The 15,767-nt window shown below is 45.4% G+C and overlaps 1 protein-coding gene across 7 annotated transcripts in view; it reads left to right on the forward strand.

Annotated features, from left to right (window-relative positions):
• Positions 1-15,767, forward strand: part of CNOT4 (CCR4-NOT transcription complex subunit 4) — a 122,255-nt gene that overhangs the window by 47,036 nt on the left and 59,452 nt on the right. For all 7 annotated transcript variants that reach the window (XM_054029032.1, XM_054029042.1, XM_054029071.1 and 4 more), the window contains exon 2: positions 3,012-3,278. In XM_054029032.1, the coding sequence (XP_053885007.1) occupies positions 3,105-3,278 (174 nt within the window). In that variant the 5' untranslated portion in view covers positions 3,012-3,104. The remainder of the gene's footprint in view (positions 1-3,011; positions 3,279-15,767) is intronic.

Below are 15,767 nucleotides of genomic sequence, written 5' to 3' on the forward strand. Positions count from 1 at the left end.
ACTCTTACATTTGATTCTTAACTATATCTATATCTATATCTATCTATAAAAAATCCTAAATGTCGTTAGTACGTTTCCCCTTTTTACCTTCCTAGGGAATCAAATAGGAAGGAAAGCGGGGGAAACTGGGAACAGCAGAAATATTACTGGTGCATGCCAACTAGAAACATAGTACCTTTGATGTATCTGCTCCTTTTAACCACATCGTTACATGAGCATTAAAGATAGTGGGCACTTAAATACACACTGTTGCTTTTTTTTTTTTTTTTTTAAACTAGGACTGCACCTGACTTCATGTACTTGAGAGCCAATGTTCTAGTTCATTTTTTCCATCCATGTTCGGAATAAATTTTATGTGCACCAAGGTATCTGTGGCTTTATGCCACCAGTAGAAACACAATATCTAGAGATGTATACTTTTAAAAAGTTACCATAGGGATAATTACTCCAGCCAGGACAGGTTAGGCGTTTTAGAACTCACTACTCAAAGAATTAAATTTAAGTGTAAGAGAAAAAAAATGAAATGCATAGACCAGTCAAAACACTAAAATAATACACTTTGAAAGAATAAAATTATGGTGAATATATGTGCATTGCAGGAAGTACCAAGAAGTAATAACAGTGATACAAGTATGTGTTGGGACGGGAGTGTGAAAGAGACTGCGTGTGATCCAGAGTGTGTGTGCGCGCGCGCTGGCTGCTGGGGAAGTTTCTGAGACACACCGAGCACTGTCTCTTTAAGGCACTCACTGGAAGCTCTCCTGCTCTGTCCTGAGCCCTGTCTCCCCTCCCTTGCTCTGTGGAGATGGGGTACATAGGCAAGGGTGTGTGTGTGTGTGTGTGTGTAAGAGACTGATTGCTGGGGAAGTCTCAAACCATGTGCTGTCTCTTTAAGAAAAGCACTTGCTCATGGTTCAGACCTCAGACCACAGCAGCTCAGAGTCCTGAGGCAGCTCTGTGGAGCTCCCCTGCTCTGTGGAGATGGGGTGCCGGGGGAGGAGGGGGAACACCCTGACATCAGCTTCCACACTCCCCCCTGCTCTGCACAGGCAGCAGGAGGGTCCTGGGAGCAGCTGCAGGACAGAGCAATGTGGCCGCAAAGCAGCAGCAGGAGGGGCACCTGAACACATGCTACCGGATGTGCACACTCTGCTGATCAGCTGCCCAACTGTGCAGCTTACAGGGAACACAGTTGAGGACCCTCCTTTTCACCAGACTAACCAGGGATTGGTTTCAACCCCCCCTTGTCGTCTTCCCCATCTAGGGAGGGGAAGACCTGACAGACCTGCTCCTCAGACATGTGATCTGGGAGCGGCCTGTGGACTTGGCTCCCAGTCATGTATTTTAAGCTTCCTCTATACTCTTCATACAGGCAGTAGGTCCTTCCAGTTCTCTTACGGTGGCCAACCACACTTCTTAGATGGTGCTCAAGTTCCCTGCAATGACAGAAAAATGATTACATGAGATAAATGTGACCTGCACCCATGTGCTGCAGAGGAAGGCGAGCCCTGCCCCTATCCCCTAAAATCACTGCTAATCTGATCTGGGGGGAAATTCCTTCACGACCCACATAATGTGATCATTTAGACCCTGAGTATGTGAGCAAGAACTAGCCAGCCAAGCACCTGAGAGAGAATGAGGTGGTACTGAGCAGAGCCCACCCCACCAGTGTACCATCTCTAGCTGTGGCTGTCCCTGTTACTTCAGAAGGAAGAAGAGAAAAAACCTCCCAGAACACATTGGGGGAATATCTTCCTGGCCCCTGTCAGTGGCTGGCTGAAGCACGAGCTTTGGGAATTTAAGATATAAACCAGAAGTGAGCCCCAGGGCTGTTGAGCCCTGCTCCCCATCCTCACAAACAATATGTTAAAAAGTCTGCCTGCCAAATTTCAAATGTAACAGTTCCCTAATCACAGATTTTAGCAGGAAAAGCTTAATCCAACTCCTCCATCAGCATGCGCACACGAATGGATTTTTCTCTAGGCTTACAAATTTTACATTTGAGCAAAGACCTCCAATTGTTGAAAATCTTTTTTTAAAAACTATCCTTTTGGAAGAAGTTGAGCACTGAAAATGGGTATTATAACAGAAGCTATTTTCAAAACTTAGCTGTAGTATTAGTTATGCAAAATGTAATTAGTTAAGCAAATGCAATAATAGCTTCTGTCAGCATACCAATGTTCGTGTGAATTTGGCATTGATGAAAAGCTCCGGAGTGATGCCACTAGAAAAAAAGTAGTAGGCTGGTGGCCTACAGAAAATGGGTTGATCAGCTGTGGTAAACAGGCATATGTACATATCAAACATAACTTAATGGGCAGCCTTCCCTATTCTCAGCAGTGTCCGAGAATGCAATAGACACAAATTGAATTCTTCTCTCATATAGTTGTTTCAGGTCAGGGTTGAGGAAAAGAGCTTTCACTGCTTTTTTGTTAAAGTTCTGTGCTTAAAAAAAGGTTTCTTAACCTATTGACTGAGACTGGATTTGAATCATTGAGCTTGAAATGATTCCAAATCTCTGCAATATTTTATAAAGCAAGTAAGTTCATTTTTTCACTTCATTGCCAATTCCCGAGTTCAACTTCAGACATTCCCTAAATTGATCCAGGAAGGTTTGCATGTACTCCATGTATTGTTTTAGGTATTTGTGCTCATCTGCAAAATTTCAAACCGAGGGTTTGTTGGGCCAGGGCACTTGGTCAGCAAGAGTCAGAGCAATGCTCCCTTGCTAGGGAGGGAAACACCAATAATAGCACCTTTCCAACAGCTCATATGACTCCGAAGCAGGAGAGGCCCAAGTTTGACTTCGTGAATAACTCGTGTAGGAAAGACTGCGGCGGGGTGTGTGTGGGGGGGGGGGGGGAGAGAAAGAGAGGAAAGGCTATGGAGAATTGAATAGATACAACCAAAAGTCTAAATCTGTCCTTTGGATTTTCTGTGCTGTTAAAATGGGTTTTGCAATATAAACTTGAATACTAACTCAATGACACATTTGTCTTATTTTCTTGCAGATCTTCAAGTTGCTCCATTTTAATTTTCAGTGCAGACCTTTCTGCTCCCTTAAGTTATTATAAACTTTTTTGCTGCTCTGCAAACACGTGAAGATGTCTCGCAGCCCTGATGCGAAGGAAGACCCTGTGGAATGCCCCCTTTGCATGGAGCCCCTGGAGATTGATGACATCAACTTCTTCCCTTGCACCTGTGGCTACCAAATTTGTCGCTTCTGTTGGCACCGTATCCGCACTGATGAGAATGGACTTTGTCCTGCTTGCAGAAAGGTAAATATCCTGGAATAACTGCTTGCCTTGCATATATCATGAGGGTCTTGCATTGGTTAGTACACTCTTTTACATCAGGGAACCTTGCTTCAAATGACAGTGTAGATCTGCTGTGAGCATCCCATCTGTACATATCAAAATCATTATGCAACTAGTAGTCATCTCTGCAGAATAAATCCAGAAGTGGAATAGCAATGGAGCATGCAGGTCAGGACTGAGGTGTGTGGGTAGAGTTGTTAAAGGAGAACTAAAAAAAAAATATGGGAATCGGGATAGTGATGCACTGGTGTATCTGTTTGTGGATAGATGGTGAAGATTGGAACAGCAGAATATGCTGGAAGTGAGCGTTAAGGTCTGGTGGTAGAGCTGTGTGGGAATTCATAAAGCACCCCTTTTTGCTGTACCTGTTGAGCCAGAGCTGCTATTCATTTTTATTGACACCCACTTTACAAGCCATTAATTCTTGGCGAGAGTGCTTGACAGGTGTCTAGTTTCTTCCACCTTTGTCACCAAATGCTCAGATGTACTTTGAGTGCCATACTTATGACTTCGCCCATTCTGTCCAGTCACAACTCCAGTTACTTGACGTATTTTGGTTGTCTGCTACTCTCTTAAACTCTCTAAAACTGATCTTCAAGTCTGCTGACGTTCCTGTCTCCTAGGGTCACAATCTTGGAATCTTTGACTTTTCTCTTTTCTTTCCTCCTCATGTAGTCTCAGCTAAAATCTGTTGCTTCCTTCTGCCTTCATCACCCAACACACCTCTTCAGAAATCCTTGGTAATGTCTCATTTGATTATTATAACTTCCTCTCCTGTCTCCTAGCTTTTCACCTTTTTCCCTCTAAACCCAGTTACAGAGGACCCCTCTTTTCCCCCTGTTCTAAGCATGTCCCTTTTCTCACTGAATCCATTCATTGGCATCTTGTCTCTTATGGCATCAATTCCAGCTCCCTTTCTAGGCCCAAAGTAACCTTGCTATACCTGCATCTGTGCACTTGCTGCCTCATTCTTCCATATGCACCTTCAGTCATGTTACCATGTTGCTCCTTTGGGCCTTGTCTACAGTAAAGAAATTTGGCATGCTAATCACTGTTTGGACTCTCTAGCAAGCCTGAAAAGCACCACACATCGACATACATGTGTAATCAGTGGTGCACAGAAGCTAGCTTCACTGTTTTGGATTGGACTTTCTACAAGGAAGACTAATCAGTGTCATCAGTCACTGTCTGTCTCCACCAGTGCAATGCCATTGTCGACAGTAAGTTCTGTTGTAATAATGCCAATGATATGATTATTCCTTCTGCTACAGTCCCACAGTACCTGTCACTGCTTTTGGAGCCTGTCTGATTTACCTTCTGTACTCTGCTGGCTTGAGGACAAGCTTTCTGGAATCTTTTTGCCTGTACAAATACTGCTTCATGCCCCCGAAATGTTGTTGTACAGTATTTCTTGCCAGTATTCACTCCTTTGTGATTACTGTGTGCTTGCAAGCTGGTTTTGGAGTATGTCTCAGAAGCCACCATAGAAACATGCTGCCAGGTATTCCTCAGCAGACTTCTGGGCACTCGTGAATGTCTGGATTAAGGAAATCGTTACAGCTGACCTCTGTAATTTGAAACAACTTTTGGCTCATGACTGGGTGTCTGAATGCCTTACTGAGCTGGATATCATTTGCTCAGGAAAATAGTGCTGGGAGAAAATAGGAGGACTGGTGGAGCAATATTAATCAGGCTGGGGATGTCAACAGCCATTCCAGGGCAGGGAGGAAAATCTGCCTTTATGATGAACCAGACCATGTTCTTGGCACTCTCCCATCTTTGGAGCACGAGATGCTTTTGGACAGAACTGTGACACCCACCACTGGGCTGTTGAGGAACCTGGAAAGAAGAGAACACCACCTCCTCATGGTGCTTTGTGAAACCAGTTGGGCAGACCAGGACCTAGGAATACCAGAGGCTCTGCCAGGATCCCAGTAACATCTCTGTCTAAAACTCTAGAGATGGTAGCTGCAGCAAAAGCAGTCATGTTGGTTTGTGAAGATGACACCTTTGGAGACTGAAGGGATATCTGCGCAAGGTATATGTGTTTGTGTTTAACTCAGGTTTTTGCATGGTTGGGGTTTGGGAGCAGTTTTCTGGGTTCACATGAACATTCGTATTGGTGTGAAACAGGATGAAGATGTAGCATCATGTGAAGATAGGAGTCCTCTCTTTCCACCTGCCTTTTCTGGTTCCCCTGGTGCATCAGCCCTCTAATTCCCTCATCCTCTGGATATTGCTAGTTTTGGAAGTCCCACCTGTAACCCCCATCACCACCTTTCCACATTCACCTACATGGATCAGTTGTTCTGAGGGCAGAAGTACCCTGCTAGCTGAGCCATGCCTTGTGATCATTTTAAGGCTAAATGCGCTGTACGGCCTGGTGTAGAGTACATTCACTACACACGACACCTCACCAGCACAGGTATAAACCTCTGTGTAGATGGTGAACCATTGCTTAGGTGAACAGAACGTGCCAGAACCTTACGTGTCTCTCTGTGCCCAAGCAGTGCCTCCCCCGTCTACACTGCTGTTTTTAGCAATTTAGTGTCCCACCCTGGAGCCTCTCTCTCTCTCTGCCACAGGGAAAGGCTATGGCGGGAGAGGCAGCAGGCAGAGGCTCATTGACATAAGCATATTGACTCACTCCATATTTCTCATTTCAGAGACCACTTCTGCAACAAGGCAACAAATGGGAAATGTTTGACATATCCATTACATGGCAGGAATGTGACCATGCATCTGGGAATACAAGAAGCAGAGTGCTTGACAGATCCCTTGGCAAGGAACAAAAACTAGATCAGTTTTTCAGCATTCAGAAAAACATGTAAAGGAACAATTAAGTTTGAAGGAAAATACAACTTCTCTTTAAATGCCAAGGGAAATTTATGCAAGAGGACAAAGAATGTGTGAGGAGCTATGTACATCATGATAAAGAAATAAGACTTCAAGACAGAGTTCCCCTGTGAACTTTTGATGGAGTACATGCAGGCCAACAGCAGTTTGCACAGTTAGCCCACATTTCAGCATAAAACAAAAGCTGGCTTGCGGTTTTTTATTACGTATTAGCTACTTTTTTGAAGGTGGCTTCCATGTTTCGTGGTAAAATAAATTATGCAAATCAATCTCAATTAATAGTTCTGCAGGCATAGTTGAATTACTTTAAACAACACTGCTTTACTACCCCTATGTACTTTGTGTCCAAAAGCATCTAAATGCTGGTAATACTTTTATTAAAAACTAATTTTATTCATGGTATCAAACCCACTAGCAACTATAGAATCAGTGATATTAACTTAAACTGCTAACATTTCAGTATGCCACCTTCAAGCATTAAAAGCATCTATCCCTTTGCATTCCTACAATGGCAGAATATGAGCACAAAGCAGCTCTGATTTGGTTCATATACCTGTTGCAGGCAGTGTTCATAATTGTCACACTTTTGGTGGCACACCTTTATTGTCCACCTCATTCTTTGCTGCAAGACTCATACCTTCCTCTGTTCATTGTCAAACACCTCCTTTGCTTTTACAATATTGGACAGAATACAACAAGTGGATATCCCGACACTGTTCACTGTATTCAGTAGGTACTTCCACTTTGCTTTCAGCATTTCAGAGGCACACTTGACCACCTTCCTGCACACAATTTGTAGCTGTACCTCTGTCTGGGCTTGTGTAATCAGGATGTGACTTCTTGACTGAGAGAAGCAATTGATATGCAGTTGCTGAGAATCTGTGGAATGGAAAAAATACCCCTCTGTCCATTCCTGAAAAGTTGTCTTTAAAAATTCTGGTACAGTGCACCCTGCCTTCCCTCGCCCACTCCAATAAACATCTAGGAACTATGCACAATGATCTCGTAAGGCTTTTGCCACCATGGAGCAGTAGACTTTTGTTAGTTTATTCCTGGTCTTGATCACGTGCGCATGGGTTCATCTATAGCTCCAGCAAATCAGGAAACCCATCTGTTCAAATCCATCAGTGGTCTTGCAAATGTTTGCTAGCTTGATTGCGTGCCCCTGAAACACTTGATCTCTGTTGCGATATTCAAGGGTTTCCAGTCCCACTGATGCCTAATTGACTGGCTGCTATCCAGGGTAGACACCTTCCTTGGGACAAAAACTGCTTTTTTTCTACGGAGAATGACGCTCTCATGCAGATGATCTGAAGCTTCCCAAAGAGGTGCAAAAGTCTCCTCCTTCAAGTAGTGTCCCTATGGGTGCTCCACTGTAGGTGTTTGTGTCCCTGTGCCTCTGATCGGAGATCTTGGTAGCAGTGTTCATTCGGCCTGCACATGAGCTCTCCCTACCTTGTGCTCTGCCTTGAGGCTAACTAGTACTGCGTGGTTGAACCATCCCCAGTTCCTCTTTAGCTGCACCTGGTCTGAGACATAGCGAATAGCAGACTGCTTTTTCTTTGTCAGAGTTTTAGAGTTCAGTGTCTTAGTTTCTTTTAGCATTTCCATTAGATTTTTCTTAGTTTGATAGGGTTTCTGGTTTTTTTAACTGTTTAAAAATACTTTTTTCTTTCCCCTGTTTTTTCCCTTTTTCCCATCTGGGGATCGCTCCCAGTAAGGGGCATACCCAACTTCCCCAGGTTTAAACAGTGTCTTTCCTGCAGGGAGGCAGTACCAGTTACAGATGACACTGCTGCTGCGTCCGATGCCTAGGAGAGGCTCACATTCCACAGAAGTGTACCCTCTGTCAGCAATTGAAGGCTAGATCCTGAAAGAACCAGGAATTAAAGTTGAAACTCTTTATGGAGGATGTTTTTAAACCAGCCTTTGACCCTGGTCCCGAATCCCCTCCTAGTGAAGATTGTTCCCAGAGCCTTCTGCGTCTAAGGAGGGAGAACCAAAGAGGAAATCTTTGTACTCTCCTCTCAAAGCCTCCAAAAAGAGAGCTGCAAGTCCTCAAAGTGAGCCCTGGACCAGCCAGAAAGATCTCTGGCATGGTCAGTCATCTCGGTACCGATGGCTCCAAAGCACAGTATCCAGAGGACCCAGGGGTCCTCCAGTGCAGACACCATCTATACGCCTAAAGACCTGAATGGTGGAGGCTCTGAAGCGGCGGCACCACCTGTCAAGGGCAAGAGCAAAGACCGTACTCTCTCTGTGACATTACGTAATGTCCCTCAGTACCAACTACTTCCAAACAACCCTCGGCAGACTGATCATATCGTGCAAGATCTCTGCCGATTTCCTCAGTATCTGTGAATCAGCACCAACAAGCCCTGTTGGTACTGATCACAACGGTACTGCAGGAGTTTCATTTCCCCAGAGATCTCATAGTGGCTGAGACTCCAAGAGTTTCCTGCTTGCTTGATATCAGGGCCCCGGTACCAAGCACGTCTTGATTCCTGGAATCACCACTGGCACCAGGGTGTTCGCTTCCAGTCTCCTTGTCGGTTCCAACACTGTCCAGTGAGGACTCAGTGACCAGGATGATATCCTCTTGCTGCCCTCACACCATGGCCCATCTCTACATCAACCAGCGCCCTTCCAGTTACACCGTCAGTCCGAACCTCAACCTTCTTGGTATGACCACCTGTGGGTACCACCATGCTGGGAACGTGTGCAGCCTACAGACACCATACTTCTTGGGCATCTGGTGTCTCCTACCAAGCATCAATAAGATGGTTTCTTTCAGTCTTGGCATCCAGAGCCCAAGAACCTCAAGAGAAAACTTGAGGAGCAGGAGGCAAGAATAAAGAGGAGGTACTCCATCAACCAATATCTCCTCCTTCTCACCAGGTGAGACAGTGATGGCCCCCTCCACCATCCATGGTGGATGGTTTAAAACTATTTCATGATCTCTCAAAAAGGGTAGCAGACACTACAAATTCCCCTAGAGGAAGTGAGACCTGACAAACCCTCCTGTCCCAACCTGCTGATCCTCTGACTCAAGGCATTGTTCATGGTTCCAACACACAGAGGGATGCTGCTCTGAGAAAGTACAAGAAGTGTTGTTACACAGTAAAAAAAAATTGGCTACCTTCCGCATTTACCTGCAAAAATAGAAAAGATTCCAGATTTGGTATAATTCCAAGCAAGTTACCTCCCCATCATGCTAAACTACATACGAGGCCTCAAGAGGACAGGGCTATCTCTCAGCTCACTCAAAGTACATCTTCCGGCCATAATGGCTTTCTACCAGCCGATAGAGGGATACTCAGTTTTCACTCATCCAACAACAAAAATTCCTCAAAGGCATAGGAAACCTCTTTCCTCAAATCGAGCACCCCATTCCAGCAAGGGACCTAAATCTAGTTTTAAAGAGCCTAACTAAACCACACTTTGAACCTATGGCCCCCTGTTCTCTTACACATCTATCAATGAAGACCGCATTCCTAGTAGCCATCACCTCAGCATGGAGAATAGGGAAAATAGCAGCATTAATGGCACATACACCCCTTCACAATTTTCTTTTAAAGTCCATCTGAGGCCACACCCAACCTTCATCCCCAGGGTCGCCTCGTCTTTTCACTTGAAACAGTTCATTCACCTTCCAACCTTCTATCCAAAGCCTCATCGTGACAACAGGGAGGCCACACTACATACACATGATGTTAGGAGAGCCTTGGCCTTTTATTTGGACAGGACAGGCCTTTAAGAAATCTCCTAAACTCTTTCTCTCAATTGCAGAAAGGTCAAAGATGCAGCAATATCAGCTCAGAGACTCTACAATGGGTCTTGAATTATATTAACTAGTGCTACCATGATCATAATTCACTACCCCCACCTGGAATCCATACACATTCCATGAGAGTGTTTTCCACCTCTGTCACCTCATTAAAAATGTTCCCATGCCAGAAATCTGCAGGGAAGTGACTTGGGTATCTGCTCATACTTTTGCAGAACACGGTGTGATTACTAGATTTTCGGCTCCACAGTATTTTCCTCCATAATAGACTAGACTCGGAAGCTCTGACCCTCCATTGGGGATACTGCTTGGGAGTCCCCTACAGTGGAGCACCCATAGGGATGCTACTCAAAGAGGAGGAAATTACTCACCTTGTGCAGTAACAATGGTTCTTCAAGATGTGTCCCCCTGTGGGTGCTCTACAACCCACCCTCCTCCCTTCTACTTTGGAGTTCTCAATAGGGGCGCTGCAGTAGAGAAGGAACTGATGGTGATTCACCCACATAGTGCTAGATAGCCTCGAGGAAGAGCGCATGTGTGGGCCGAACAGACAGTGCTACCAAAACCTTCAATCGGACGCAGATACACATACAATGGAGCACTCATAGGGACATCGTTACTGCACAAGGTAAGTTCCTCTTCCTCACTTAGTTCTGCAGTTACCTTGGATAAGCAGCTATATCCAGCAACCCTCACACCATTTGTAATCATGCTCCTGACCCCAAAATGGCATGCAATCCACTGAACTTCAGCTTGAAGTAGCTCATGGAGCTGATTACTTTGATCACGGTGGAGAACAGAGCCTTTCACGCAACACGAATCCACTGTTGGTCTCTTCCACTGATTTACTGCGTGTATTGCTAGAATTCGTTCCACTTTCTCTCCTGGGTCACCTGGGATGCTTGGTGATTTAATAGTCAAGATCTCCATTCTGAAAAAAAGAATGCATAGAATCAACACACTACCCATATGCTTTACATTGAGGCAAACTGTTTTAGTTTTAAGTGGTACGGTTACCTATTATAGATGCAACCTTGGTTTCCTTCCGTTCTTAGCCTCATGCCTCAACCCTCATTATCCCCTATAACTGAAAGCCCTCTTGTTGTGTGCCAAACAGCCTTTCCTCCAAGTTCCTCCTAAGAAACTCCCCTACTTCTAGGTAATATTCTTTATCCTCTTCATCGTTATTTAATCTGCATACATCTAGACAAAGAGCTGTTCAAGTTTAAAAAAAAAAAAAAAGTTCCTTACCTCAAAGAGCCAGCTATCTGTGAAATGCCATATAAACTTAATGCTGTGTCCTTATAAAAAGTTTACCCATGTGTGTCGAAGACATAACTTGTGATAAGCATGGCTGTGACCAAGCCTCAAGAGTGGATCATTGATTATGATCCAACAGTTACTCAAGTGAAGTGTGCATGAAGGATTAACTGTTGCATGGGGTTTGTTCTTCAGTTGCAGTGCTACAATACCTTGATTTTGAGCCACATTTCCTTAAAAATCCAAGTTCAAGGGTAGATCAAATCAATATGGTGTTGCTGTGCGTGGAGTTGAATGCATCTTTTCCATTAACTCTAATGGAATGTTTAGACTTTTAAATTCCTGTGCATGGCAATGAAAAAGTATATCCCCTATACTTTAGCACAAACCCTATCCTCTGCATACCAGCTTAGGTACTTCAGATTAGCTGTTTGTCCAGGACCAGCAATGCCCCTCTGCCATGTACATTGGCCAAACCGGACAGTCTCTACGCAAAAGAATTAATGGACACAAATCTGACATCAGGAATCATAATACTCAAAAACCAGTTTCTGTTTGGTATCCTGCCTCTAGCACTGGTCAATATCTTGTGCTTGAGGGGAAGGTTAAATTCTTCTATAATGCACCTAGTCAATAGAGTCTGTTGGGTGTTAGAATGTGGGGAGAGAATTCCCTGTTCTCCATGTAATTGAGTAAGTTTCACATTTTTAAATTGTCAGCCCCAGAGGAAATTCTGTAATACGTGCACCTGTCCTATCTCTAGCATCACTTCAGTAACTTCTTCATTCTCATCAATTTTAAATATTTTTGTCTTAAGATGCAGTGTGTGTGTGTGTGTATATATATATATATATATATATATATATATATATTAATTAGTTATATAAACTTTGTTACTGTATGCCTTGAACTGTTATGAAGACTAGTTATACACTTTATAATTTTGAGTTTTGTTTTCAGAACTGAGAATTGGGCAGGAGTGCCTTGGTGAGCAGCAGGGTGTGGAGGATAAATGTGTAATAGCCTTGACATGCTTTCTGAGTTGTATGCCTTCACTGCAAAAAGGGGTGATTTTACCTCAAGATGGCCATCTCAGTGTAAAGCCCTAGGAGTGATGAATCACTGTAGTTCTTGTTCGAATGTTTGCTCATGTCCATTCCATGTTAGGTATATGTGTGCTGCCTGCACCGTTGCTGCATATTTTTCCCTCAGGCTGGCATCCATCAGGCTGGCCTCTAGTGCCTTCTTGTGTGCCATATGAGTGCCACCAGCCATGGACCCTCTCAGTTCCTTCTTACCATCTGTAATGGTTGCTGAAACATCTCCTCTTGCTGCAGCAAGGTGCCGATCAGTGGTTTTCTTCTCTGTATTGTAAGTTTAGTGTATAGTTTAGTTATAGTGTATATATTGTAAGTAGTGTTGCTGTAGATGGAACCTCCTCCCCTTATCGTTAAGGGGTTCCCATCACCCCTGGAGCTGGGCTTCAAATCTTTTGCCTCCTGTGGCAAGCCTATGCCTGTGAGCAACCCACATTCCAGTTGTCTGAAGTGTCTGGGAGAATCTCATATGAAAGACCACTGCCAAATTTGTTGAGACTTTAAGCCTTGTGCAAAGGACGGAGTGATCAGACTTAAGGCTGTCCTAATGGAAGCCGCTTTTTAGACTGGCTCCATCAACCTCGAGCAAGAGCGAGCATGGTGCTCCGAGCACCTTTCTATCACCTGGTCCTCTGGTACCTTCTAGAGGGAAGCAGTCTTTTTTTTTTTTCTCCTTTTCTGGTTACCAGACCCTCGGCACCAATTGGAGGCAGCAAGAGGTACTGCTCCCCTGTGGTCACCTAGAGAGGACTCTGTCTGAGTCTAACGCGGAACCCTACATTCAGCCTAAGAGCCATCAGTACCCATCCTACATGCCATCGGACCTCAGTGCGGGTTCCCCCGCTGGTGCCTGGCCAGGAGGACAACGGTCTATGCACTGGCCATGCTGGAATCCTTAGGGTTTTCCCCTGGTACTGGGTCCGCCCTCAAACTGATCCTCTGTTGCTTCTGAGAGGCGGATTCCCACTCCTCCACATTCAGCACCGGAAACAGACTCCAGTACTGACCCTAGTACTGATCTACAGGATGTGCCCCCTATGGAGGTTACTGAAGCTGAAAAAGAGAGAGCCCCCTTTTTCCAGTACAGGCCTCTTCCTTTTCCTTTTCCTCCCCGTTTGAGGCCATCTCAGGTCCGAGCAGCTCGCTACCACAAGATGACTTTTGGGCTCATCAACAGCTCCTAAAGCAGATAGTGGCTAACCTGGGGCTAGAGATTGAAGAGCTCAAGGAATCATCCCACAGCCTCATTGACATTCTGGCTTCAGCAGCTCCATCCAAGGTGGTCTTACCCAGTAATCAGGTCTGGTACAGGGCTTTGACCTGACTCATTTTCTCTTTGAAATGAGGGGCAGAGGAGAAATCTGTGCCAGCCAATGGGTATGAGTATCTGTACTCTCACCCACTCCGGGATCCCTCGTATCACTGGCTAATGAAGGGGACAGACAGGGCCAGTTGAGTGCTACTCCCAAACAGAAGGATGCAAAGAAATGTGGTCTATTTGGGAGGAAAATTTATTCAACAGGTGGTCAACAACTACATATCTCAAATCAACAAGCCTTACTGGGATGGTACGACTACAATTTGTGGAACTCCTTGGCCAAATTTAAGAACTCTATGCCCCAGGAATTCTCAGCCCTCTTAGAAGAGGAAAAGAATGTTGCCAGAGCCTCTCTCCAGGTGGCATTGGATGCAGCAGATGCATGGTGAGGACAATGGCCTCTGCTTTCACCATGAGACGATGCTCTTGGCTGCAGCCCTCAGGACTCCCTCACGAGGACCAGTAGTCAATCCAGGGCCTCCTGTTCGAAGGCTTCTCATTATTTTTGGAGCAGATGAACACGAGACTGCACGGCCTGAAGGATTCAAGGGCTAGCCTCATGTCCCTGGGCCTCTATACTCTGTCTATTTCGAGGAAGCATATCAAGCCCCATCAGCCACCACGCTTCCCAGCTCTGTCTGAGAAGGAACCCTGTAAAAGAAAGGGGAGAATTTATAAGCACTGTCAACCACTTCCATCCACCTCAGACTCCCAGCTGGGCTCGTGTAGACACTTTAGTGGGCCTAAGCAGGCCTTTTTGAATGTGTGCCCCAGGGCGCTATACCAGTTCCCCCCTCAGATCCTGCTTCCCCTTTATTTTTGGACTGACTGTCCCACTTCAGTCCGGCATGGTCCCACATAATATCAGATTGCTGGTTGCTAAATACAGTTTTCATCCACTCCTCCCTCCTGCCCCCATCCCCATCCCTCTTCAGGGACCCTTCTCACAAGCATCTCCTCACCCAGGAGGTGCAGACCCTCCTACGGATGGGGGCTGTGGAGGAGGCACTGCAAAACTTGAGGAAAGGAGATTTACTCCCAATATTTCCAAATCCCAAAGGCCAAAAGAGGCCTTTGATCCATCTTGGACCTGTTGCCTCAACAAATATCTCAAGAAACTGAGATTCTGCATGGTCTCCCTGGCTTCCACCATTTCCTCCCTAGATCCAGGGGACTGGTACGCCGCTATCGACTTGAAGGACACTTATTTTCACATTTTTCTATCTTCCAGGGTCACAGAAGATTTCTCAGGTTTATTGTAAATCAGACTCCTTTCCAATTCACTATTCTTCCCTGCAGCCCTTTGGATCTTCATGAAGTGCATGGTGGTGGTAGCTGCCTTCCTCAGACGACGAGGTGTTCTGTACTTCGACAAGTGGGTGATCAAGGGTTGTTCAGAGGCTCACGTAAAGACCAGCATTAGTGTGGTTCAAGCTATTTTCCGAGCACTGGGTCTCTTATTACATGAGAAAAAGTTGACTTATTCCAGTTCAGAGAACAGAGTTTTATCAGGCCAGGGCTTGACTCGACCCAAGCCAAAGCCTTCCTTCCAGAGGTCTGATATCCAAAGTCATGGTCCACCCAATTACGACAGCCTGAGTTTACCTCAAGCAACTGGGTCACATGGCCACATGCAATTGTGATCTGGCATGCAAGGCTACACCTCAGGCCCCTGCAGACATGGCAAGCTTCATTTTACTCCCTGAACAGACACCAGTTGGACTCAGTGCTTGCTGTTCAAACACTGGTCCTCTCTTCCCTCGACTGGTGGAAGGACCCACAGTTGGTAATAATGTGAGTCCCGTTTCTTGCCCCGACTCAGTGTCCCTAGTCTCGGACATGTCAGACCTAAGTTGGGGAGCCCACCTCAACAGACGCAGGGCTTGTGGTCCCAGGAAGAACTCTCCCTGCACATAAACATCAGGGAACTCGGGACAGTTCGCTTAGCTTGCCAGCTGTTGCTTCCCAAGGTCTCAGGCAAGGTGGTGAGAGTTCTCACTGACAACACCGCGGCCATGTTCTACTTCAACTAGCAGGGAGGAGCTCGATCCTCCATCCTGTGTCAGGAGGCTGTCCAGCTGTGGGACTTCTGTATGAAGCACTCAATCCATCTCAAGGCTTCACATCTTCTG

Source organism: Malaclemys terrapin, chromosome 1 (assembly GCF_027887155.1).
Source record: "Malaclemys terrapin pileata isolate rMalTer1 chromosome 1, rMalTer1.hap1, whole genome shotgun sequence".
Taxonomy (NCBI): domain Eukaryota; kingdom Metazoa; phylum Chordata; order Testudines; family Emydidae; genus Malaclemys; species Malaclemys terrapin.